Below are 27106 nucleotides of genomic sequence, written 5' to 3' on the forward strand. Positions count from 1 at the left end.
AAATTAATTCTTCATTGACTTTTGCCCTGGAAATTTGATGTTATAGCTTTTCCTTAATTTTTCTGTCCATTCCAGAAGAAGAATAAAACAATGTGTCCGCTTGCCTCTTAAGAATATTTTGAAGGTTAAGATGAAATCAGTTAAGTTTTTGGTCCTCCTCAGAGGACAATGCATATAAATAACAAATGTTTAAAAATTGATTATTCCACTGTGCTACACTGAGACATTTTATGCAGTCTCTGCAGGTATAATTTGGCACCTGTATTGTCTTGCTTTCTAAGACATAAGGAAATTGAAGCCTACAACTTATAATTCTATTTCTTGTTAATAATGGAGCTCAACTTAGAGCATGCAGAGCAAATAGTGGTTTAAATTAATTTTGCACTAGAAATGAACAACACAAATGGAAGTTTCACTGTTGGGGAAGCATTGAATTAGATCTAGATTTTATCCAAGGCTGGTAATTACATTTTCAGGTAAATCTTGCTGAGTCTGAGAGACATAACATTCTTTTTGATATTCTTATTCTTCTTTGACAGAGTAAGCATCAGGGTATTTTTTTTCCCTTGGTGTTTTGAGTGTATGGATTATGGTGGGGGCGGTGAATTGTTATATGGTGTAAGTTGTATAATATGGTATAAATGATTGACTATGAGGCTTTTGTTATTTAATCAAAATTAAAGGTACCATTCAGAAATTGTGTTTCTTTTCTAGGGACACAACCAAATCATAACATATAGCAGACCAATCTATTTTTGTGTGCTGTGTGGCCTTATTTTGCTTCTTGATACTGGGGCCAAAGCCAGGTACCCTCCCACTTACATTGTGTATGGCCTGAAGCTCTTCTCTCCAGGGTCTCTCCAGTCGGCTAGGGACTTCTTAATAGGTGAGTTCATTTGGGGGTTGTGGGGAAGAATATAGAGGTGGGAGGGTATTTCTCCCCATTATTTTTTGAATCCCTCATTGGATAAATTTTCTTACTTTATTATTGGATCAAGAGGTGTGCATTTTTCTCTTGGCTTGCACACTGTCAGAAGACGGCCTAGGAGCCAGAGCCCCAAGCATCCAACAAGGGACTTAGTCTAAAGGATGTTGATATCCATGAGCAGGGAGCTGCAGCATCATAATATCTGAAGACTGGTGCCTGAGGTGCCTGATGTGTGGCGTCAGTGGGGCTCCCCAGGGTGGAGGCGATTTTGCCATTAGGGTGGCAGCCACAGCCCCATCTGCACGGCACAGATGCTCTGGTAACATGTGAGTGGACATGGTTCTCAGTCCAGATGGAGTCCTGGATATGCCGTCACCCAGCCTTCCATTGGTGCACTTTACTTGCCTTAAGGTCTAGGCAGTGTTTGATGTAAAATGCTCCATTTACACAAGTGACCTACATAATATAATGGTGTAGAGCCCCAGCTGCGGAGCCAGATGGCTGGCTGTTTGAATTCCAGCTCTGCTTCTTTACTAGTTGTGTGACCTTGAGCAAAATTCAACTGTGATATGGGGACAAAAATAGTACACACCACAGAGATGGTTGCAAATTTTAGATGAGTTGGTATATTTAAACACATAGAAACGTGCCTTTAACCAGGTATTAGCTATTATCATCTTTATTATGCAAAGAGGCTGCCTCACTGTGGGCCCGCAGCTCCGAAGACTTGACTGACAAAGCTCTGAGAATTCTTGTGATGACATCCAGAGGTTTCCACACCTGCTAACTTGTGATTATCTGATCCCATTGACCAGATGAGTTGATAAAGGACAGTGACCAAAGATACCACCCCCTAGATCTGTTACTTGCCAGCCAGAAATTTTACTCAAGTGGAGATTGTCAAAGCCATCATTAGGACCAGGACAAGAGAGAAACAGGAACTGAGTACATGTGAGGTTGTTTACCATCATCTGTCTGAAGATGCTCTTGTGCCTGTGACGCGGAGGAAGTGGTCCTCCTCTGACGGGTGCTGGGACATGTGGAACAGCGGCTGGAGTTGTGCCTTATGGGTGATAATCTCTGTTCCCCACTGCCACTCTTGGTTTCTGCTCAGACCACCAATGTACCACAGTGGAGAGAGGCACCAGAGGAAGAGGAGGGGCAAGGGAGACAGGAAGATCTGGTGTCTGCTGCCTTATTCTGCTCCCAGGGAGGAAGGGGTTGAATGCGAACCAAGGGTAGGAGATGAGTCCAGTGGCCATTGAGCAGGTGGGAAGGATGGAGAAGCTCTTTGTCATATGTAATCCAAGAAGAGAACATCGGATAACAGAACAGTAGAAGGAGGAGAAAGCACAGTGACAAGAGACAAGGAATCTGGGGGATAAAATTGGCACAAGAAGAAAGACAAGGTCAATGGTGGGACCAGTTGCTTTTGTAGGCTGAGGGGTGAATTAAGGAAATAGAAACACTCAGGGTGATATTCTTACATAATTTATTTTCCTTTTATGATCTTTCATATATGTTCAGAATATCACTTCTCTTTCATTATAAGGAAAAAATTTTTTTTTTTCCTCCAGGAGGAAAGTGAAGGGCCTTCTTAGTCAGTGCTCATTTCCTTTGCTGACCTCTGGGCTGAAATTTTTATTATTTTCCATTTGGGTAACTTCAGCAAAAGCCTATGAGTGAGACTGGCTTTGTAATCATCCTTTGGATGAGAAAGCCGAGAGGTCTTCAGTTCTTAGAACCATATTTCAAGAGGAGCAGTAGCAAAGCTAGAGTGTGCCCTGAGGAATGTGGCCACATGGGCTACACTGGGTCTGCACATGGGGCAAGGGAATGGGGGCGTCCAGCCTAGAGAAGAAATGCTTGAGTCCTAGAGGCACATGTGATGGCTGTAGGTGGTTAAAAGGCTGCCAGGCCAAAGTGGGAGGGATTTTATTCTCTGTTGTTCTCTGTTGATGTAGCTGTAGTAACTAGTCCCAGTGGCTGGTGGGTGGATTTCGGCTCACTGGAAGACTGGTGGTTGTGGTTTGGTGTAGAGCTGTCCAATAGGGCCGTGGGTTGCCTAGTGATGCGAGAAGTTCCCTGACGTGGGAAGAACTCAGGCAAGATGAGACAGCCATCGTTTGCAGAAGGGTTCCATGCACTGTATGGGTTCTTTATTAGATGTGATGGGTCCTTTTTCAGATGTGAGAGTTTGATGTTTTATTTTAGTCTTTAGGACCATAATCCCTTACCTACAGTAATGCAGTTTCAAGGATGTAACCCTTGGAGATGGTGGAGGTTTTGTAACCAGCGACTGAGATGCATCCACTCTCATCTGCACTCCGAGACTCACATTTCCATGTCTTGTGTAAATACTTGTCTCTTGGCCCCAGGAATCCATGTCAACAGTGTGCTAATACACAGATATGGCATGAAGGAGACACACAACATATACAGTCATACCAAGTTCATAGTCTTGGTTTTACTTCCATGTTATTTTAATTCTGTTTACCTCCCCCAAGCCCCAACCTGCAAATATAGTAATGAATATTACTATTCACATAACGGAAGAAAGAAGCAAGTTCCAATGTTTTTATTTATGCATTGTGCTTGGAAAGAAATGGAACTGTACCAGAAGTTTCTGCATTTATGGTAATTAGTTGGAAACATGGGGAGTAGGGAAGATGTGAGAGAAAATCACAGACCGTCTCAGCAATACGCTGGGAAAAAAAGTCTTTGTTCACAGGGAAAGTTGCCAAAAACCACAGGGACTTTTTGATTTTTTACTTATGGAAAAAAGGACAAAATCATTTCGGCAACTTCAAGTGGAATTTTCTAGCCGTCCTCCTGATGCTTCTTCATTCACGTGCGCTGCACCCTGGCATTCACGTGGCCTCCACCTTCTTCTAGTTCCACCTGTACGGCTCTGACTCTAAAGACGAGAGGTTTCCTCTCTACTTCATCCTGGGGAAGACCTAGACCCTGGGCTCCCCGTCCACTGCTGTCCGTCCTGTGCTGTGTCATCTAGCTCCTGCTCTGCAGGCACAGCCAGAGAATCTTCAGTTAGGACTTCCTCATGTCTCGTACCATTTTATTTTCCCCCAGCATCATTCGTGTTCCAGTTCTTTGCACTTTATTAGTTTGGGTTTTATTGCCTAATGTATTTCTTACAGAGAATACTTCTTTACCCACGTTTTGCTGCAGTTTCCAGTATTTGTCTACCATTATTACATTATTTCACACCCATATTTTTCTCTGTAGTTCTTCGTTTTTGGTATAGTTTTCATTGCACACAACACTTGAGAATGTGGACTAATGCCCATGAAGAATGCAGCGTACCATCTAATCTTCATTGCTGGGTTTTGAGTCCCAAACTTAAGAAGAGAACTAGTCAGTTTGCTTAAAATCATATGAATTAAAATGTTGATGCTCAAAACTATATGTCCTGCTATTGTGTCTGTTTATTTCTTATATCTTTCCTTTCATATAAAAACTGAAAAAAGAAATTGTCATATAGTTATGACTAGCAGATCCATATTTGTGTCTTATTGCTGACTTTGTTTTTTTTTAAACTTTGTTGAAGTACAGTTGATTTACAATGTTAATTTCTTCTGTACAGCAAAGTGACTCAGTTAAACATATATATATCATTATATTCTTTTTCTATTCTTTTCCAGTATGGTTTGTCACAGGATATTGAATGTAGTTCCTTGTGTTATACAGTAGGACCTTGTTGTTTATCTGTCCTATATGTAATAGTTTGCATCTGCTAATCCCAAACTCCCATTCCTTCCCCCGAACCCTGCTTGTTATTGCCGGCTTTGATTGAGAAACGTATTACTCACAGATGCTCTGGGTTTTCACCATATAGTTAAAATCTTGCCACAGACAACATTACAACAAAATCACCATGTGTGTCAAAATATGGCTCCAATCCCAAACAAAGGCCCGTTTATCATAGCCATGTTCATTACATAAAATTTTATTTCCACACATTGTTGGAACAGTTTCTTGGTATTGTTGTAGTTGCGTTTGCCCCATTTTATTGTAGTGGGGTTAACCCATGATTAACCAGAGAATGGGACACATAAATACTCTCATCCCTACAATTTCACTGGGGAAAGTTTGCATTTCCAGTTTTTCAGAAATAGCTGAAACGCAGTCCCCATCCTCCCTACCTGCACTTTTCACTGCAGTTTATACATGGGGTTTGGACATAGTTCCACGTTTAGGCATCTTAGATTTCAAATCAAATTTCCTTAGTTTTATTAGGGTTTACCATTGACTTTCCACCCAATAAACTGAGACAGAAAGGTAGACAGATGTACTGTGGCACCATTAGTGAGAGTTTCTTTGTTTCTCTGAAACCCAACTCAAAATAGGATCGAGAAAGAGAGAATGATGGGGAAATTGCTGTAAAATGCAGCTCAACTATGCGTTATTTCCCTGAACAAATGATCTCTGTGAAACATTGAATTATAATGTATAGATGTTTCATCCAATTGCATTGTTACGGTTTGGGAAGCTGGCATTTTTCCTCTCCTCGGGCAGGGTCCCTTTCACCTCCCAGGTGACGTGTGCCACCTGAGAAGCAGGCCCTTCAGTGTCGCACCGTCATGGCTGTGGGACTTCTTAGTTCATCACCACTCTCCCTTGCTGCTCTGTGGGTCTGAGGTTCTGACTGAAACCTGAGTCTCCACCGGGTATTTAGAACAGAACACACACAGCAACTCAAGCCCTGTGGAGGTGACAGAAGCGCAAAGCAAGGAGCCTTGCAGGAAGAGACCCTCTAACAACTGTGCTTGGGTTTTGCATGATCCTGTAATTTTCCTGGTCCTCTTTTCCCATCTCATTTCCCCTAAGTCCAAGTCTGTCATTGCAAGCTGAAGGACGATCTGCTCTCTACCCACCATCCCCATGTGTCTGCTCAGTCCCAGGCCCGCCTCTTCCTCAAAAGCAGCACCTTTATTATTTCCACGGGCCTGTTTGGCTCAACCTCCAGCCTCCTCCAGCGGGTAGGGGAGAGGAGGCCGTATTGCCTCCAGGACCTGGGTGGGGTGGGCTGGGATGAAAGGGGGGAGGGAGGTGGGGCTGCAGCGGGAAACTCGGCCACCTTTCCCTCACGCTTACCATCAATTTTGTCTGTTCACTTCCAGTATTTCTGTATTGCTTCCCTGCAATCTCCCTCCTTGGGCTCTTCCCACAGATCAACACTTTCTGCATCTATCTTTTGGAGCAAATTGACATGCTGTTTTTTGGAGGTTCTGGTAAGTCTTGTTCATTCTGTTCGTCCTGTAAAAAAGTCTGAAGTACAGATAAGGGCTAAATAGCCTCAGGCGTGGAATGAGATCTGGACAGTTAGGTGTTCTTTGTCCTGAGCCTTTAAAGGACTTCAGCTCTGGTCAGTCAGGTTGATGGTGGGCCCTTCTAGATTCATTCATCCAAATTGAAAGTGGTCCACCCAGCTTGACACAAGCGGAAAACAGGGAAGCGTAGAATTCCATGAGCTTTGCAGTAGGTTTAAGGCTCTTCTAACTATTCTTTGGAAAAGCCGTATGTGTGACTGTGTGTGAATGTGGGTGAGTGGAGGTGAGTGTGTGCGCCATGTGTATTTGAGGATGTACATGTCTGAGTTGGTCTGGGAGCGTGTGCATGCGACATTGTGAGTGTGTGTGGTATGCGGGCCTGTACAGACAGGTGACCTGTGTCCTTTCATTTGGTGTGTACTTTAGATTCCAACCAAGGTGGATAAAGCTTCATCTAATGCTTACTTGGAGACTTTACCCAGATTGCTTACCTTTAAAGCTTACTCTTCTCTAAATGGAGACTAACATGCTGATCTCATAGGGTTGCTGTAAGGATTCCATGAAATCTGTACATAAAGCACAAGAGCGTAGAGGGCAATTAATTACTGCTGCCACCTCCTTGTACACACACAGACACACAGACACACACTCACACACACAGGAGTGCTTTCTTGTTCTTTTTATCTATCTATCTATCATCCATCTCCCTCTGTCCTTATCTCTATCTCCATCTGCATACCCATCCCCATCTCCGTCTCCATCCCCATCTCTGTCTCCATCCCCATCTCCATCCCCATCTCCATCCCCATCTCCGTCTGCATCCCCATCTCCATCTCCATCCCCATCCCCATCTCCATTTCCATCTCCATCCCCATCTCCATCCCCATCTCCATCTCCATCTCTCTCCTTTCTTCTGTTGAAATCGCCATCCCTGAGCTTTCCTGGGCCAGCAACTTCCAACTGTAAGCCACAGGTCTCCCCACCTCCACGCTGACTGGTTCACACAGCCTTCCAAGAATGTTATCAAAAGTTCTTTCTATCTGTGGTCCTCCTGAGTTGTTAGTTAACGGTCAGTGTCTTTCTTGTACTAAGAGTCACCCAGGGCTTTTTGACTGCCTTGTAGATTGATTTTTTGCCCCTTTCACAGGCATTTTGCATTTGAAAACTACAAACTTCATTTCTTCTTCTTTTTTTTTTTTTAATTTTTACTGGAGTATAGTTGATTTACGTACAAACTTCATGTCTTACAACATTTACTGACCGTGAGACTTGCCAGTCTAGAAGGGAACTCTTGACGTTTGTGTTCCAGCTGTTTCAGGGATGCTGTCGGCCGTTTACAGCGTGGCCCGTAGTGCGTCCGCCGCAGCTGTGCTGCATGTGTTCTGCTTCAGCGCTGTGAAGGTAGGTATGAGGCCCAGGGCCTTCTTCTCAAATCCACTGAATTAACTGTATTTTAAGTAAACAAATGTCTTCTCCAATTTCAAGAGAAATGGGATCTGAGCACATTAGGAATAACAGGGCCTGGCGGATGAAGCCTCAGTGGTTTAGAAGATGCATTAAGATACCTGATTTGCGGGCTTCCCTGGTGGCGCAGTGGTTGAGAGTCCGCCTGCCGATGCAGGGGACACGGGTTCGTGCCCTGGTCCGGGAAGATCCCACATGCCGCAGAGCGGCTGGGTCCGTGAGCCATGGCCGCTGAGCCTGCGCGTCCGGAGCCTGTGCTCCGCAACGGAAGAGGCCACGACAGTGAGAGGCCCGCGTACAGCAAAAAAAAAAAAAAAAAAAAAAAAGATACCCAATTTGCCACGGAGCACAAAGCCCACCTGGTCCGACCCCCTGTGTCTGCCTGGCTTGGTCAGTTACTGACACTGGGCGGGGCTTCTGCTTAACATGATAAAGGGATACAGTTGCATCAAGCTTTATGGACAGAGAACAGGAATGGCTATGACAGTAAAAAACTTTAGAATCCAGGAAACAGATGGACCATAGATTTATCCAGATGGAGAAAGTTAAAACCCAGGCTGGCAGCAGGGGAAACCTACGATGATGAAAAAACAAGATAAGCGTTAACTTTAGGAAAACAGCAAGAGGTATCAGAAAAGCAAATGGTACATGCGTAGCTCAGCTGTGAATAACATTTTGTATCTATGGCGATCTGAATAAGAGTTATAACTGTAATGGCAGAATGGGGGAGGTGAATGTGTGTGTGTGTGTGTTTGCATGCGTGTGCCCCTCTAGGGGAAGTCTTTTTATTTTTTAACATCTTTATTGGAGTATAATTGCTTTACAATGTTGTGTTAGTTTCTGCTGTATAACAAAGTGAATCAGCCATATGTATACGTATATCCCCATATCCCCTCTCTCTTGCGTCTCCCTTCCACCCTCCCTATCCCACCCCTCTACGTGGTCACAAAGCACCGAGCTGATCTCCCTGTGCTATGTGGCTGCTTCCCACTAGCTATCTGTTTTACATTTGGTAGTGTATATAAGTCAGTGCTACTCTCTCACTTCATCCCAGCTTACCCTTCCCCCTCCCCATGTCCTCAAGTCCATTCTCTGCGTCTGTGTCTTTATTCCTTTCCTGCCTCTTGGGGAGGTCTTTTTTTTTTTTTTTTAAGGTTTTTAAAATAACATTTATTTCTTAAAAGTTAACATCTGCATAATAGGAAACCAAAGAACACAAGAAACAAAAAACAAAGTCATCCATCATCACAAGTCTTGGGGAGGTCTTAATCTTGCCTTCCACATTAGAAAGTCAGCAAATAATATCTGAAGTTGAAAAAAAATCAAGAAATAACAAAACAAGCATGTTATCTGGAAATATGGAAGTAAATAGATGATGAAACAGGTGAAAGTCCCTGCCTTTGGGAAGCAGAAGTTGGAGCAAGGAGATGGATGGTGTGGGCAGGGGACCACTGCTCTTCATCTAGGCATGTAGAACTGCAGAAGGGCCATGAAGTCTGAAAACAATAGCACATATAACGTGTTAAGGGGCATCTTCAATCAGTAAAAAAGTAATTAATTTATAGTATACATATTTCTTGACTTTATGGACACCCTGCCTTTAATGTGTTACACCACAAGTACCTCTTTGATAAAATAAAAATTAAATGTAAAATAGTAAATAATATATGTTGCAAAGGGTTTTAAGTATATATTATATGACATTTATTAATTAACTTTTTAAAAGATGAGCTTAAAATCATATTAAAGTCATCAATGTCAGTGGCAGAAAGATAATTGTTTATTCCCCTTTATGGAAGAGAGGAATTCAGTAATATTATCTTCTGATGTATCACAGTTGAATTTCTCTGGGGTAAACAATGGCATAATTCCCTCCCTCACTTCTTCCATCCTTTTCATGTGGATATTCTTTCTTTACATTAAAAAAAAGAGAGGAGAAGTATCTTTTTTCTAGTACACAATGGTAATGTACATGCTTGTGGTGGCTCTGTTTGTTACCACATTTATACTGTCATGTAGAACAGCAATTATATAATTAATCAGTGTTTCTGGGTTCTTTCTTTTGAAATACATTCCTTTATGCTGTCACAAGACCCCAGGTATTTCATTCAGGAAAACTCCTTAGGTATTTTCTGAAAACCTCTTTCCACCGCCCTTTGTTAAAGGGCACATGACTGCCTATAAAATTTTGGGGCACAAACTTTTCCCTTACAGGACCCTTTATAATTTGCTCTGTTGGGTTCCAGTCTCTTTTTGTTTATATATTTATTTTTTATTAATTGTTTGAAAGTCTGGTTCATTGAGATATAATTTGTATGCTTCAAAATTCAAGTTTTTAATATATATAATTTGGTAAGTTTTGATACATGTATATAGTCATGGAAACAATGCCATAATCAAGTTATAGAATATTACCAACTCAAAGGTCCTATTGTATTCCTTTGTGTTCTGTCTCTTCTCCCTATGTCAACCTTTGACCACCACTCATATGATTTTTATGCTTATAACTTTTAAAAATCAACTTTATACAATAAAATGCACTAGTTTTAAATGTACAATTAGATGAGTTTTGATGAATGTGTCACCATCACAGTCATGATGTAGAACAATTCTACCACCACCAAATTCTTCTTCATTCCCCTCCCCAGGCACAGGTTCCTGCAGCCACTGATCTGCTCTCTGTCATTGTAGTTCATTTTTTCTAGAACTTCACATAAATGGAATTATGCAATATGTAGCTTTTGGAGTACTTCTTTCAATTAGTGCAATGCTTCTGAGATCCAACAATGTGTCAGTAGTTTTTTTTTTTATTGCTGAGTAGCATTTCTGTGGTTATTTCCAGCTATTGAAAATTATGAATAATATATTTATATACATATAACTTTATAAAAAACTGCCAAACTGTTGTCCAAAGTGTCAGTACAGGTTCCCATTCCCCCTATAATCTTTGAGATTTCCAAGTGTTCCAAATTCTTTCTAGCACTTAATGTTGTCAGTTTTAAAAAGTAGTAGCCATTCCAGCGTGTGCTAGTATCTAACTGTGGTTTTAATTCGTATTTCTCTAATAACGATTATTGTCGAGTATGTTTTCATATGCTTGCTTGCCATTTGTGAAAGATCATTGGTGAAAAATCTGTTAAGATCTTTTACTCATTTTAAAATTGCATCGTATGCTCTTATTATTAAGATAGGAGTTTTTTACATATTCTGGATATAAGTTTTCGATCAAATATATATTCCTCATATATTTTTTTCCAGTTCATGGCTTGTATTTCCATTTCATTAACATTATTTTTCAAAGAACAGAAGTTTTAAATTATAGTGCAGTTAAATTTATAAGTTATTTACTTTATGGTTTGTACTTTTTATGTTCTATCTAAAAATATTTACCTAACGCAAGGTTACAAATATTTTTTTCCTAAAAGTTTTGTAGTTGTAGCTCTTACATTTAGATCTATGATCCGTTTTGAGTTGATTTGTGTGTATGAGATGAGGTAAAGATTGAGATTCACTAGCACAGTTGTTGAAAAGACTAACCTTTCCCCGTTGAATTACCTTGGAAACATTGTAAAAGATCAGTTACTGGCTACTGGTTTATGGTCCAGCATGTAAGGACTTTGGGAGTTATTACACCATCCTAAGAATAAGTGAAAAGCTGAACAAACTGAAAAAAACAGAAAGCTCTTCTTAGATCCATCAGAGAAGAGAGGCAGCAGGGCAAATTCCTGCTTCCAAAACTGGAGAGACAGACAGGTAAATACAGAGGAACAGGAACCCAGGAGCAGAAACCTCTATGGGAACCAGTACCAGGGGTAGGAAAACCTGAACAGTGATTGACAAATTGCTGGAGGCTCAGTGTAGACAAGTCTGAGGGTTAATAACTCCAGGTGAATCCAGTCATCAGGGAGCCCCACACTTTTGTGAGTTTCACCCCCACTAGCTCAACCAGGTTGTCAACAATGAATATTGGAGGAAAACCCCTTCCTGCCTTCCGCAGGTAGAGGGGAGAGTAACCATTTTTAAATATACCAGAGCATTCTGTTCTTCTTAACTAAGCCTGCCTCAAGATTTTACTGGAACCTAAACTACTGGGATTTTCTTCAGAGCCTAACTCACCTGGAGGAGGGGAAATACCAAACTCCAGTTTGGCTCCAGCCTTCCATATGAGGGAAGGGAAATACCCAACTCCAGCCTAGTCCTTTCAAGCCATTCTTTTCCACGTAAGGTGGGGGTGGGACTCAGAAGCACTTGTGAAGTTCACAGTCCAGAGACTCAGGGTCACCAAAAGACAGAGAACTAATCCAAGGACTGTAGAATACCTCTCCCCTCACACGTTACTACCTCATCACTAAAGGTCTGTTTACCATAGTTCCTTTTACCTGTTATGTCATGTCTGGTTACCAAGGAAAAAATTACAAGGCATACTAAAAAGCAAAAAACACAGTTTGAAGAGAAATAACAAGCATCAGAACCAGACCTAAATATGGCAGGATGTTGGAATTATCAGACTGGGAATTCAAAACAGCTATGATTAGCATGCTAAGGGCTCTAATGGATAAAGTGTTCAGCAGGCAAGAGCAGATGTGCAATGCAAGTAGAGAGGTGGAAATTCCAAGAAAGAATCAAGAAGAAATGCTGGCGATCAAAAACACTCTAACAGAAGTGAAGAGTGCCCTCGAAGGGCTTATAAGCAGACTGTACATGGCTGAAGAAAGAATTTCTGAGCTTAAGGATAGGTCAATGGAAACTTCCAAAATGGAAAATCAGAGAGAAAAAAGACTGAAAAAACCCCCAGAATATCCAAGAACTGTGGGACAACTATAAGATGTATAACATGTGTAATGGGAATACCAGAGGAGAAGAAAGAATGGTACAGAATATGACTGAGAATTTCCCCAAATTAATATCAGACACCAAATCACATATCCAGGAATCTCAGAGAACACCAAGCATGATAAATGCCAAAAAACTACACCCATGCATATTATATTCCAGTTGCTAAAAATCAAAGATAAAGAAAAAAATCTTCAAAGATACCAGAGGATAAGAACACCTTGCCTATAGAGGAGAAAGGTAAGAATTGCATCTGACTTCTTCTCAGGAACTGCTATAGACTGAACTGTGTCTCCCCAAAATTCCTGTTGAAAACCCTAACCTCCAATGTGATGATATTTGGAGATGGGGCCTTTGGGAAATAGGTTTAGATGAGGTCATGAGGGTGGGGTCCTCATGATGGGATTAGTGCCCTTATAAGAAGAGAAGAGACACCAGAAGTCTCTCTGCCATGTGAAGACACAGAGGAAATGAAGCCGTCTGCAAGCCAGGGAACCTTCACTAGCACCTGGCCATGCTGGCAACATAATCTCTGACTTGCAGCCTTCAGAACTGTACGAAATAAATGTCTGTTGTTTAAGCCGCCCTGTCTATTTATTGTACTTTTTTATGGCAACCTGAACTGAGTAAGACAGAAACAATGCAAGCAAGACAAGAGTGGAGTAAAATAAAGTGTTGAAAGTAACACACACACACACACACACACACACATCTAGAATTCTGTACCTTGCAAAATTATCTTTCAAAAGTGAAAGATAAATGTAGACTTTCTTGGACAAATAAAAGTTGAGGAATTTTCTTGTGACTAGACCTGCCTGGGGAGAAAATATTTGCAAAAGACATATCTGATAAAGTACTGTTATCCAAAAAATATACAAAAAACTTTAAAAACTCAACAATAAGAACTTAACTAAAAGTGGACAAAAACCTGAATAGGCACCTCACCAATGAAGATGTGCAGATGGCAAATGGGCATATGAAAATATGCTCAACATCATATACCATTAGGGAACTGCAAATTAAAATGACAATAAGATACTAATACACACCTATTAGAATGGCCAAAGTTCAGAACCCTGACAACAACAAATGCTGACAGGCATGTGGAGCAACAGGAACTCTCACTAATTGCTGGTGGGATGCAAAATGATATAGCCATTTTGGAAAACAGTTTAGCAATTTCTTACAAAGTAAACATACTCTTACCATACAATCCAGCAGTTGTGCTCCTTGACCCTCTTTGAAAACTTAGGTTCACACAAAAACATGCACACAAATGTTTATAGCGGCTTTATCTAATAATTACCAAATACTTGAGAACAATCAAGATGTCCTATAGCAGTTGAACAGATAAATAAACTGTGGGGCATTCAGACAATGGAATACTATTCAACATGCCCCCCTCAGACACACATCCCCAAATAAGGTATCACGCCATGAAAAGACTTGGAGGAATCTCAAATGCATATTTCTAAGTTAAAGAAGCTAATATAAAAAGGCTACATATTGTAAGATTCCAGCTATATGACATTCTAGAAAAGACAAAACTTTCTACATCTACTGAGAAGATCATACCGATCTTTTTTTAGTCTGTTGACAGGGCGAATCACATTGGTTCACTTTTAAGTGTTGAATCAGTGTTGCATTTGAAAGATGAACCCCAGTTGGTCATGATGTATTATCTTTTTTAAAGATTGATCAATTTTATTTACTAATATTTTGTTGAGGAATACTGTGTCTATGATCATGAGGTTTCTATTTCTCTAGTTTCCTTTTCTAGTAATGCTTTGTCTTATTTTGTTATAAGGTAATGGGCTCAAAATGTGTTGGAAGGCATTTCCTTCTAAATTCTAAAAGAGTTTGTATAGAACCGGTATTATATATTTTATAAGTGTTTGATAGAATTCATAAGTGAAGCCATCTGGGCCTGGAATTTTCTTCAGGGGAAGGTTTTAAACTATGAATTCAATAAATATCAAGTTATTCAGATTATCTAATATTGAAATAGTTATTTCCTTCATGGAATTTGTCTATTTTCTCTACATTTTCTAATTATTGGCATATATATTATACTTTCAAGGTCCATAGTGTTTGTAGTGATGTCTCTTCTTTTATTGCTAACATTGGTAGTTTGTACCCTCTCTTTTTTTTCCTGATCAGTTTGGCTAGGGGATTATTAATCTTTTTGAACTTTTTATATAACAAGATTTGAGTTTATTGTCTTTATTTTTTATTTCCATTGATTTCTGCTCTTTATTATTTCCTTCTTCTTGCTCATTTTTGTTATAATTAGTTCTTTTTGTCCTGATTTTTTTAAGAAGGAACATACATTATTTTATACTCTCATTAAACAATCAATTATCTTATAAAGGCATTAAAAATATAAGGAGAAAAGTATCTCTTTTATTTACCTTGCCATTAATGTACATTGCTTTGTGTAGATCCATCTTTCCATTTGGTATCATACTCCTGTCTGAAGAACCTTCTTTAACAAAACTTGTAGTGCAGGTCTACTGGTAGTGAATTCTTGCAGCTTTTGTCTGAAAAATTCCTCATTTTTGCCTCCATTTTTGAAGGTATGTTCACTGGTATAGAATTCTGGGTTGACAGCTTTGTTTTTTCCCTTTCAATACTGTAGATATGTTGGCACATTTTCCTGGATTGTATTATTTCTGATCAAGATCTGCTGTTATTCTAATATTTGTTCCTCTGTCAGTAATGTTCTTTTTTCTCTGGCTACCTTCCAGATTTTCTCTTCATCTTTTGTTTTCAGCAATCTGAAAGTGATGTGACTAAGTGTATGGTGTTTATTTTTATTTTACTTAAGGTTCTCTGAGCTGTTTTTGAACTTTTTTTCAATTAATATTTCCAAATCCTCAGCCATTATCTCTTCAAATGTGTTCTGCCTTGTCCTGTTTTTCTTTTCTACTTGGGCATTCAATTATATGCATATGTTAGACTGTTTTAATAGTGTTCCATGTCTTTCAGATACTATGTTCTTTTTTTCCCACTGTTTTTCCTTTGGATTTTCTTTTGAATAATTTTCATTGACCTTCTTTAAAGTAACTTATTCTTTCCTATGCTGTATCTAGTCTGATGAGAAAATCAGCAAAGGAATTGAAAACAAAATCTCTTATATCATGTGTTTTAATTTACTCCTAGCATTTCAATTTGACTCCTATATATAGTTTCTGTCTCTCTTTTGAAATTACTCATCTGTTTATGAATATTGTCCACCAACCCCTTGATCTTTTAACATTAATTATAGTTATTTTGAAGGTAAGATTTTGTAAGGTACCTGTTGTTTTCTTGTCAGAGTGTGACCGTACTCTTGTGAATTTTTACATTTGACATGTAACTGTCATTCATCAGTATTTAGTTTTGAGGAGAACAAGAATGAGACCAACTTTAATTTTCCCAGAATTCTTGTATAAATCTTTCTTATCATCTAAACTTAAAAAAAAAAAAGCCATAGACGATGACTAGACTTGGATCTCTTTCTTTAAGTTTTCTGGAACACCATGAACACTTTTCATATTGAAGGCTCTTACAAATAGTTAAAGTTTCTCCCTCTTATTTTTTGATTAATGATATTATTGATTTTGTTTACATGGTCTGTTTTAAATTTTTTTATAATCTCTTTTTGTTGTGTATGTTTGCCGTTCACGTCTCTCATTCCTGTTTTCATGGTCTACTTCTCTTTATATTGTTCCTTTGTGTTCTCGTATGGTATCTAGAGTTTCTTATTTCAACAAGAACAAGAAAAAGAACAAAAACAACAACAAATATTTGTTGGGAAACTATGATGTACCAGGAACTTTCCATTTCATAACAACCTACTGAAACTGAATAGTGAGTCACAGCTGCCCCAAACACACAGGTCTCATCATACCCTATCATCTCTTCTACCCGACCCATGATTACATGTGTTTATATCACCTGTCTGCTCAGGTGGACATTTGATTTGTGACCCCTGTCTGGGAGTCAAGCGGAAATTGAGCTGACTTCTGTCAGAAAAATTTAAGGCTCCCTGACCAAATCTTTCTAGAGGTACCTCAGGTTTAAAATACAGGAAGAGAAGAAAGTGAAACAAAGAATGTTTCAGTAACATACCACCAGTTCAGATATATCTTTCCCCTGGAAAAATATGTTATTCATGGACTTTTAGGTGGTTCTATCAGGAATCTTCATCCCAGGGATATGAATGAGATACCTGGGACAGTGCTTGTCTTTACTTCGTCCTCTTTGCTCCAATATCCTGACCCTTGAACTGACCAAATAAAACCTGTTGCCTCCAATACAGCCGGGGGGTCCAAAAGCTGCCATCCACAGATGTCTGAGTTCAGGCATTATGTTGTCTGCCAACCCCCTGGCCTGCCTTAACTCCTGCCCTTCCACCTCTGATTTAGTTGATGTCAGCAGGGACTTAGTGAGATCTTTTCCTGCTTGTAACCTCAATACACTTCTCTCTCTCTCTGAAATAGAGAGTGGGAATTTCAGTCGTGTATCAGATGTCAACATCTTCTTTCAGACTAGTCTCATCTGTAAGATGAGATCCAGCATAAATTCCTCAAAGCCTATGGCTTATGCACAAGTACTTTCTCTAGTTCCCAGTATAGATTTATGCTTTTTTCTTTTTGAATATTTATTGGACATTTAATGGGAGGAGGAAAGCTAGTTCCCTGTGTTCTTTTTTTTTAAAATTTTTATTGGAGTATAGTTGATTTACAATGTTGTGTTAGTTTCTGCTGTACAGCAAAGTGAATCAGTTATACATGTACATATATCCACTCTTTTTAAAATGCTTTTCCCATATAAGAATTCCCTGTGCTATACAGTAGGTCCTTATTTGTTATCTGTTATATATATAGTAAGTGTTCCCTGTGTTCTTCATGCCATTTTGACCAGGACCCAATACTTCGTCCTTCTTTGCAACCTTGAGCAGCAAATGGTATCTGATGGAAATATTCTTTTCTTTGGTTGATGGAAATGGGAACATGCAAGCTCTCTGTAACTGAAGCAGGAGCTGAACAGTTCATATTCACTGGCAGTCAACATATATTTCTTTGTTTAGAAAGGACTTTGCCAGGGACTTCCCAGGTGACACAGTGGTTAAGAATCCGCCTGCCAATGCCGGGGACATAGGTTCGAGTCCTGCTCCGGGAAGATCCCACATGCCGTGGAGCAACTAAGCCCGTGCGCCACAACTACTGAGCCCACGTGCCGCAACTGCTGAAGCCTGCGCACCTAGAGCCCGTGCTCCACAACAAGAGAAGCCACCGCAATGAGAAGCCTGTGCACCGCAACGAAGAGTAGCCCCCGCTCGCCGCAACTAGAGAAAGCCCGTGTGCAGCAATGAAGACCCAACGCAGCCAAAAATAAATGAATAAATTAATTTAAAAAAAGAAATGACTTTGCCAGGTACTATAGTGATATGAGAGGAGAAACAGTTCTTTCTCCTCAGGAGTTTAACATTCATCAAAGCTGATGACATGCTGTGGATGATCAGAAAAGACAAAACCCATCAGAGGAGGTGGTTGTTTAGTGCAGCCTTCAAACGTTTTGCAGTTGGGCTGAGAACCTTGCCATAGACTATGCAGTCAAGCATGTGAAACAGTTTCATTAGAGTTAGGAATGAATGATCATGGCAGATGGAGGAGATGGTAAGGATATTAACCTACTGATGGTGAAGGAGAGGGATGACTGGATATGTCAGCAGGATATATCAAAGTTACGGACAGTCTTTCACGCAAGGCTAAAAGTGTATGTTTTTGGTCCATTGAGTATGATGTGCATCACAAGAATACTGGTTGCCTGAAAGGGACTATAGCAAAAAGAGGTCATCAGCGCTAAGGTTGTTGAATGCCATAGACGAGCTGATGGCCTCTGCTGTGATGGAAACAAGGTGTTAAGAAGTTCCCAGTTGACATCCCAAGTCACTCAGACCAAAAACGTTACTTCCAGATTCTCCGTCAGCTGTCTCATCGCTAAATCATAACTGTTTACTCTAAATCTTTGATTTATGATGAACCTTTGTTTCATGCTTCATGCTTTTGAGCAGGTAAGCCTCATTTGATAGTAAAAAATAATTCATAGTAAAAAATAATTCATTGATAATAGAATCATGGTTGAATCTATAGAAGACAGAATATTCTTCCATACTCAGATGCTTTCCACAAAAGAACAACTCATGGGACTTCTTAGATTAATTCCTAAAGGAGAAGGTGTATGCTCTGAAAAACCCATTTCGTATGACAAGTGTTTTTTTTTTTTTTTTTTTACCACGCTGCGCGGCTTGCAGGATCTTAGTTCCCCCACCAGGGGTCGAACCCGGGGCACCCCCTGCAGTGAAAGCGCCAAGTCCTAACCACTGGACCTCCAGGAAATTCCGTTGACAAGTGTTGAAGGCTCATTATCAAAAGTAATGTACGCTCCTGGGATTGTTAAATGACTTTATCTTGCAAAATTCTTGGAGGGTTTTGGAAGCTGTTGAAGAATCTGGTATTCAAGAAGACGTTTTTTTGGTTTTTACCAACTGTGGGACAGATGCTGTCATTCCCTCACCTCCCCAAGTCCGACTCTCTCTTCATAGCAGACATTGCTAATTGATCACAGCATTTTTTCTCACTGAGGTCAGCAGGGCTCCGCATGCCCAGACAGTAGTACAGGCAGCCAGTACCAACTGATCAGAACTGGTCCAAGAGATAAGATCTATTTACTATCCTGGGCTGAGACTTTTATTTCTGTTTTCCTTTCTGTTTATGGCCTGCCATCGGCATAAGTCACTGTTGGATCAAAGTTAATAGATTCCACTTTGAAAGCACGCTTCCAACTCTGTGATGGGACTGAACACTTCAGAGGCTCTGGGGTTTACTTTTGTGTTGAAACAGGCTTTTTACCAGGTGAAACTGGGGTACTTTGAAAGATTTATTTAATCTCAAAGAGGTACTGACTTCCTTGCTCAGCACAGAACAAGCATCACTTGTGGTAAATAAATAGTAGGATCCATTGTTAGAGAATCTTAATGTTCTATCTATATTTTGAAACACCTTTTAGTTAAAAATAGAGCACTTTGCATTTCTCCCTTCTCATTTGTAAGTCCTGAGTTTTCTAAAGGTCTCAGATAGACTCTCCACTTTAAAAAACAGCGCCTATTAAATGCCGTGCATTAAATGAATGTGTTTAACAAATTGGCAAGGGCATCCTTAGGAAAAAAGAGAAGCTCACCCACCTTCAACTTAACATACTTATCCAGAGCTGGGATTCCACTTCTTGTTTAACGATGCTTTTGTTTATGACTTTTATGCTTACACTTTTCGCTCCTAGAATTGACTTTTTTTCCCCTTTTATCTCTGCTGCGCCGTGATGGATTGATGGGCCCTTGTGAACAATTTCAGCATGTCAGCTGCCTTCCCAGAGATGTGTTTCTCTATCTGGGTCTTGATATGTATTTACATCCTTGATTTTTATTATTCTCACTTGATAGAAGCAGATTGAGGGACTGGCATTTAATTTTGCTCTCTGGAATATTAATTAGGGGAAGAAATTTTATTCCTCTTTTAATTTCTTATTCTTTTTTTTTTTTTTATCTTATTCTTTTTGACTCATCCAAGATGGTAGCAAGTAACGTGTAAATGGACTCCCTCATTGACTTAACTACTTAACTACTACATCACTGTGAAGTGATGTACAGAAACAACCAGAATATTTGCTCCCTAGAGAAATGGCTCAGTAGTTAATTAGCTGGGCTTTCTATATGTCTGGATAAACCATGATTTCTATTGCTTATTATCCCTTATAAAGAGATTCTATTTTATTGATGGCAAGGGCATCCAGAGGTTGAGGTAAATTATTATAATTTAATGTTTCCCAAGCATCATTAACAACTGCTATGGGAGAGTTTTTCCCATATTCTTCTAGGTACTACAGGGTTGCAGCTAAAACAATGGCATTTCCCATGCATTCAGGTCTTAAAATCTAATATAAATATAAAACAAACTCACAGTTCTAGAATAGTTTTAGTTCTGAAATAGACCTTACATATCCCCTGTCCCAAAGCCTTCATTTTATTACTTAAAATGAGGAAGTGGAGGTCCAGAGAGCGATTAAGTGAGTTAACGTCACACATCGCAGATCCCAGATCCTGTATCTTTTCAAAAATCTCACTTCTGTGCCATCCTCCCTAGCACATTTGAAGTATAAATATATTTTTCTAGGCAAAAGAACCGTTCACAGGCATATAAGATACCTTGCAGATCGATGGTACTTTAATTTTCAGAATAATTTCCCAAGTGTTTTCTCATTTGCCCTTTATTATAGCTCCATGTAATACATAAGGAAGATAATAGCATTTCTATATTCCAGTGGTGAACGTGAGCACAGAGTGCTGATGTTATTTGCCTAAGGGCACATGGCTAATTCACGTTTTTTTTTTTTTTTTCAATTGTGAAATGGATTAGTAATACCTACTTCATATGAATGTTGTCAGAAGTGAATGAAATTAAATTGATAATATATATAAAGTGTCTAACTCAAGGGTTTTCATTAAATGGTGTGGTGCGCAGGATTCTGAAATTGCCCCAAGACTCCAGCCCCTGTGTAATTTCTGCCCCTTGAGCATGGGCAGGACCCATGAGTATGATAGGGTGTCCCTCTTGTAATTAGGTTACATCATCTGGCAAAGGTGGAAGGATTTTGAGGTGTAATTAAGGTCCCTAATCAGTTAGCTTAAGTCAATCAAAAGAGAGATTATCTGGATGGGTCTGACCTAATCAGACAAGCCCTTTAAAAGAAGGACTAGAGGTCAGAGACAGAAGAAACAGCAGACACTGTCCCCGTGGCCTTGAAGAAGTAAACAGCTGTGTTGCAAATAGCCTATGGAGAGGACCACACGTCATAAGGATGGCCTCTCAGATTTGGAGCAGATCCCAGCAAAGCCAGCAAGAAAATTCAGTCCTATAGCTGCAAGAAACTGAATTCTGCCAGCCAGAAGTGAGGTTGGAAGAGGATTCAAGGCTCAGGTAAGACTGCAGCCCTGGGCAGCACCGTGAATCCAGCCTGGTGAGACCCCGAGCAGAGGAGGCGATCACGCCCAGATGGCTGAGGCAGGACACTGTGAGATCATACTTTGTGTTGTTTAAGCCACTGTTTTTGGCGATTTGTTACACTGCCGTAGAAAACAAATACAAGTGGAAATTATTATTAGCATTCTTAGTTGATGGTGATGATGTTGATGAACATAATGGTGATGATGCTAATAGTGATACGCCTGAAAACGAAATCCAAGTTTTAATTCACTTTTATTACACTAGACTCCAGATTATATTTTATGGATAGAACCATGTCACTTCTAGCTGCAAGGGGATGGGAATTACAAGTCTTTTAGCTGCCTGAACAGCTAGTAAGGCAGCGATGACTGGTGGGGAAGAAGGGCAGATGGATGTCAGAAGGGCGGTGAGTACTTTCTGTCACGTTCCCTTCCTAGAAAGTTAAACGCGTGCCATTGATCTCCAAACCCAGTTAATGCTGGATTGTCAGGATCCTCAAGCTAGAGTTGGATGCCTTTGACAGCGGCAGTGGACACTGATTTGGGGGAAAACCAGGAAGAAGAATGATGCCTCAGTTGTTCAAAATGGAATTGCAATTGCTGAGTAAAGTAAGATCTGGAGTCAGGTTTGGGTAGGAAGCACAGAGTTTGAAAGGGTCAAATCCAAGAAATGTAGTGAAATCAATATTGGTCGGATTCAGTGGCTGTCCAATTTGGAGTGGGGAAGTTGGGTGGACAAGAGAATTCCAGGCCTGCAGTACGAGCAGTGGTGGTCCCAGTAGAGATGGAGGACTATGCTTGCCCTAGCCATGCCAGCAGAAGTTTATCTTCCTTCCAAAGTCCATGGGCAATATTGTCCTTTTGGTGTTCATATCAATACTTATTTACCCTGAATATAATCAGTTCTGTGGGAAATAGATACTCCCACGATAACTAAAGTAAAGGCCTCTGTTTCCTCATGTTTAAAATGAGCAATCCCTGCCTTTAAGGTTTGCTCTAATCTGAATGTGACAGTGCATGTAAAGTGGCCAGTCAAGCCGTTGCTCGATACATCGGTACTATTACTGTTGTTGTGCTTTGTCTGTACTTTTCTTCACCCCCAGTTTCATCATGAACTCCTGAAAGTCATGACTATGGTTTATATACGCTTCTTTTCATATTCTGCTAAAAGTCCAGTGTTACATAATAGATGCTCTATAAACTTTGGATTGAGTAAATGCAGATAACTGAGAAGAAGGCTATGAGAAGGAAAGTAAATGTCAGTATTTTCCAAAAAGTTCGTGTGTGTGTGTGTGTGTGTGTATGTGCGCGTGTGCTTACTTATTTATATTTATCTATGTTGAATGGTGCCTATCAGGTAGGTTTGGATGGTACCTGTCAGTCTTTCTTGCTAGTGAATGAGCTAATTTTCCCCCGATACCTATTCCAAAAAGTAAAACAGTCTTTTTTCAATCTAGCATTTTAGTTATTTTATTTTATTTTATTTCACTGGCCGCACCGTATGGCACGAGGGGTCTTAGTTCCCCGACCAGGGATCGAACCCGTGCCTCCTGTAGTGGAAGCGTGGCGTCCTTACCACTGGACCACCAGGGAATTCCCAGTAAAATAGTCTTGAATCGTAAGCATATGCTGCTTTTTCACCAAAATGAAAGAAGAGTATGAGGTAAGGAACACCTACTTTTAGTAGACAGTGAAATCTTATTCATCATATCTGTTACCCTGATCATTCGTTTATTTACTGAACACATATTGACTGACTGCTGTGAATTAGACTCAGTGATAGGCCATGGGGCTGCCCCTCTGGGTGTCTAGGGTCTACCAGGAATGTCAGCTGGGGCTGCTACAGGATGAGCACTGGGTGCTGGGGAGCCCCGAGGGTGTCCAGTGCATGTTTGCAAGTGCCGGCCGGCCTCATGGTGACCCATGGCCGTGAACTATGAACAGAGTACAGAGTACGAGACTGGGAGACACATCTGATCGTGCTGAGTTCTGGAACTTCAAGGGCACAGTTCTCCTTTTACTTAAGTATAAGATTCATGTCAAAATAGTCCTAGAAGTAGGACTTATATCAGAGAGAAAGTGATATGATCTAGATCTTATTTTAGGATGTATGGAAACCTGGATTCAGAAATGCCTGGATATTTAATGGGCTTAGAAAAATCCATTGCTTTTCCCTTAAAAGAAAGTGTGTGAATCTGATATGAAGGGCATAGCAAAGTGAGAACTTGGTCCATTTGCATTCCCTTTATAACCAAATCCTCAGTTAGTTTGCCCTGTAAATTCCGTCATAGAGATGTCTAAAATTTTGAAGGAAAAAAATGCTGAAACTAGGATTCTCTTCAGAAAGTACTTTTATACAAAGCTAAACTTCCCTGTGTATTTTCATCAAAATAATTCCCAAATGCATATGAAATCTACCACAGAACTGTAGGACTATTAGACAGTTTTATTTCTACCTCATAAAAATAGTTTTATGAGGCCAGCACTCATCTATCCATATCACTCCCAACTCAGGGACCCATGAGACTCCTCTCAAAGCAATTAGGGATGTTAATTTTAAGCAAACTGTCACATGGTATACACTTCATTATCAGTGGGTGATAGATTGTTTAAAACCTTATCTCTCTCTAAAAATAAAATATGTATTTGTGTGCATATGTGTCTGAATAAATAAATTATATGTATATAATAAAATTCAAGACTAATGTCAATACATGGATGTTTAAAATATGAAAGTTCTTTTAAAAAATCCACTAGAAATGTCAGTCAGTACTTCCTCTCTTCCTTTCTGCTTCTCTTTGCAGAAATGAGACTGAGCACTGAACTAAACCTTTCAGATAAGACACCCAGTGTATTTGATAATTTTGTTTCAAAATCTCTCTTCAGGTCAGTGGTTCTCTTCTTCCTCAAGTGTCAACATTTTCTTCTTTATCCCAAAATAAAAATTAAAATAAAAACATCCTCAAATGCATTTTTTTACTGTACTTCTGACTCAACAAGCTCAACTCCTGCTAGAAGTTTCCTCGGTGCTTCTGCGGCTGTGGAAAGTCCCATCAACTTCCCTGTTGATCTTTTTTTTTTTAATATTTAATTTTATTTATTTTTGGCTGTGTTGGGTCCTCGTTGCTGTTCGTGGGCTTTCTCTAGTTGTGGCAGGCGGGGGCTACTCTTCGTTGCAGTGCACAGGCTTCTCATTGCAATGCCTTCTCTTGTTGCAGAGTGAGGGTTCTAGGCTCGCGGGCTTCAGTAGTTGCAGCTCGTGGGCTCAGTAGTTGTGGCACGTGGGCTCAGTAGTTGCAGCTCATGGACTAAGTAGTTGCAGCATATGGGCTCAGTAGTTATGGTATGCGGACTCAGTAGTTGTGGCTCACGGGCTCAGTGATTGTGGCATGTGGGCTCAGTGGTTGTGGCTCGCGGTCTCTAGAGTGCAGCCTCAGTAGTTGTGGCACGCGGGCTCAGTAGTTGCAGCTCGTGGGCTAAGTAGTTGCGGCACGTGGGCTCAGTAGTTATGGCATGTGGACTCAGTAGTTGTGGCTTGCGGGCTCAGTGGTTGTGGCACATGGGCTCAGTAGTTGTGGCTTGCAGGCTCAGTAGTTGTGGCTTGCAGGCTCAGTGGTTGTGGCACATGGGCTCAGTAGTTGTGGCTCGCGAGCTCAGTGATTGTGGCATGTGGGCTCAGTAGTTGTGGCTCCCGGGCTCAGTGATTGTGGCATGTGGGCTCAGTAGTTGTGGCTCACGGGCTCTAGAGCACAACCTCGGTAGTTGTGGCACATGGGCTTAGTTGCTCTGTGGCATGTGGGATTTTCCCAGACCAGGGCTTGAACCCAGTGCCCTGCATTGGCAGGAGGACTCTTATCCACTGTGCCACCAGGGAAGGCTCTCCCTGTTGGTCTTTTACAGGATTGCCTCCTGTGCAGGGCACACCTGCCCGAGGAGCCTGGGCAGGGAGACAGGCTTAGGCCCTGGCGGGGGATGCAGGTGGGGTGACTTAGGACTGAACATCCTGGAGAGGGATCGGGAGATTAAGGAGAAAGGAATGGAAAAAAAGGACAAAGCCATTTTATCTTGCTGTGTTTCCCCCTCCCCCTAAATCTTAATTCTGTAAAATGATTCTGAAGAGTTCCCTCTTGTTCTCAGTTTGTTTATTTAGTTGTGTGTGTGTTAAATTGCAGAGATGTTAAAACAGTAATATGTTCCTACACAATGAAAGCGTAAGGAGAAAAGCTTTCATCAAGTTTCTCTTCCTTCCTTCTTTCTCAGGTGAGCTTGTCTCTTACCTCTCCATGGAAAATATCTGTGTTTTGAAATAATTTGGAAAAAGGAAATGCTAGTGTTTTCCTAATTGTACTTTATTGAATCATCGAGGTCAGGAAGTTCTTCCTTAAATTACATCCAGATTCCCTTGCTGATGTTGAAGCTTATTTCCTATAGTTTTATCTTCAGAGTCGATGGCGCCCAGCCACTTCTCTTCCCAGAGCAGAAAATTACGGGTTGATAAACCATAAAGGTCTTTTCCTTTCAGTGTTTCTTCATGCTTAACTATTTCCCATTCTTTTATCTATATATCTGTATGCTTAGCAGTGGTACCTTTAGAATTGCACCCAGCCGTACCCATCCTGAAGCATATCCAGGCCATGCTTGAATGCAGGGTCATGCAGCATTGAAGCATTTTACCCTTGCATGACTTGGAATATGGTCTTCCCAAGTTCATTCCCAATCAGTTTTACAATCCAGCTCCTTACTCAGTCCTTCATGGAGCTTCCTCTGAGCTCCTCTCAGATGACTTCTTCCTCTGGGCTATCACCTTACCATGTGTCACAACAAACCCCAACACAGGCAGTTAACTGAAAAGATGTCCAGCACTATTTAATGGGGGATGATACATGAATGAAACAGCCTGTAAAGATGGAAAGTTCTAATTTATAGTGATCCCAAGCCTTTTTATTTTTATTTATTTATTTATTTATTTTGGCTGTGTTGGGTCTTCGTGGATGCATGAGGGCTTTCACTAGTTGCGGCGAGCAGGGGCTACTCTTCGTTGCGGTGCGCGGGCTTCTCATTGCAGTGGCTTCTCTTGTTGCGGAGCACGGGCTCTAGGTGCACGAGCTTCAGTAGTTGCAGCACACGGGCTTAATAGTTGGGGCGCATGGGTTCAGTAGTTGTGGCTCACAGGCTTTAGAGTTCAGGCTCAGTAGTTGCAGTGCACAGGCTTAGTTGCTCTGCAGCGTGTGGGATCTTCCTGGACTGGGGATTGAACCCATGTCCCCTGCATTGGCAGGCGGATTCTTAATCACCGCGCCAAGCCTTTTAAATGGAAAGTCATGAGATGTCCACATACTGTGCACAGTGAGCTGTACAAGTATTTAGGGTGGTGTAAGATAGAGTGCACTGAACCAGGGCTTGGTCGGTCTTGCCACCTTTGGTAAGTCTTTTACATTCTCCCTGTCTTCTTACTTGACCAGTAATTTGGTCAAGGGGTGAGGTTGGCTCAGTTATGAGATCTCTTCCAAATCTAAAATAATCTTTCCGGAAGATAGCATGGTT

At 40.7% G+C, this 27106-nt stretch overlaps 1 protein-coding gene across 1 annotated transcript in view; it reads left to right on the forward strand.

The window, feature by feature from the left end:
* Window positions 1–27106, forward strand: part of PCNX2 (pecanex 2) — a gene marked incomplete at its 3' end in the record, with an annotated part of 308773 nt that overhangs the window by 89101 nt on the left and 192566 nt on the right. The window contains exons 13-15 of the mRNA XM_079712418.1: window positions 715–886; window positions 6070–6180; window positions 7529–7620. Coding sequence (XP_079568544.1) covers window positions 715–886; window positions 6070–6180; window positions 7529–7620 — 375 coding nt within the window. The remainder of the gene's footprint in view (window positions 1–714; window positions 887–6069; window positions 6181–7528; window positions 7621–27106) is intronic.

Source organism: Hyperoodon ampullatus (assembly GCF_949752795.1).
Source record: "Hyperoodon ampullatus genome assembly, chromosome: 1".
Classification (NCBI taxonomy): domain Eukaryota; kingdom Metazoa; phylum Chordata; class Mammalia; order Artiodactyla; family Ziphiidae; genus Hyperoodon; species Hyperoodon ampullatus.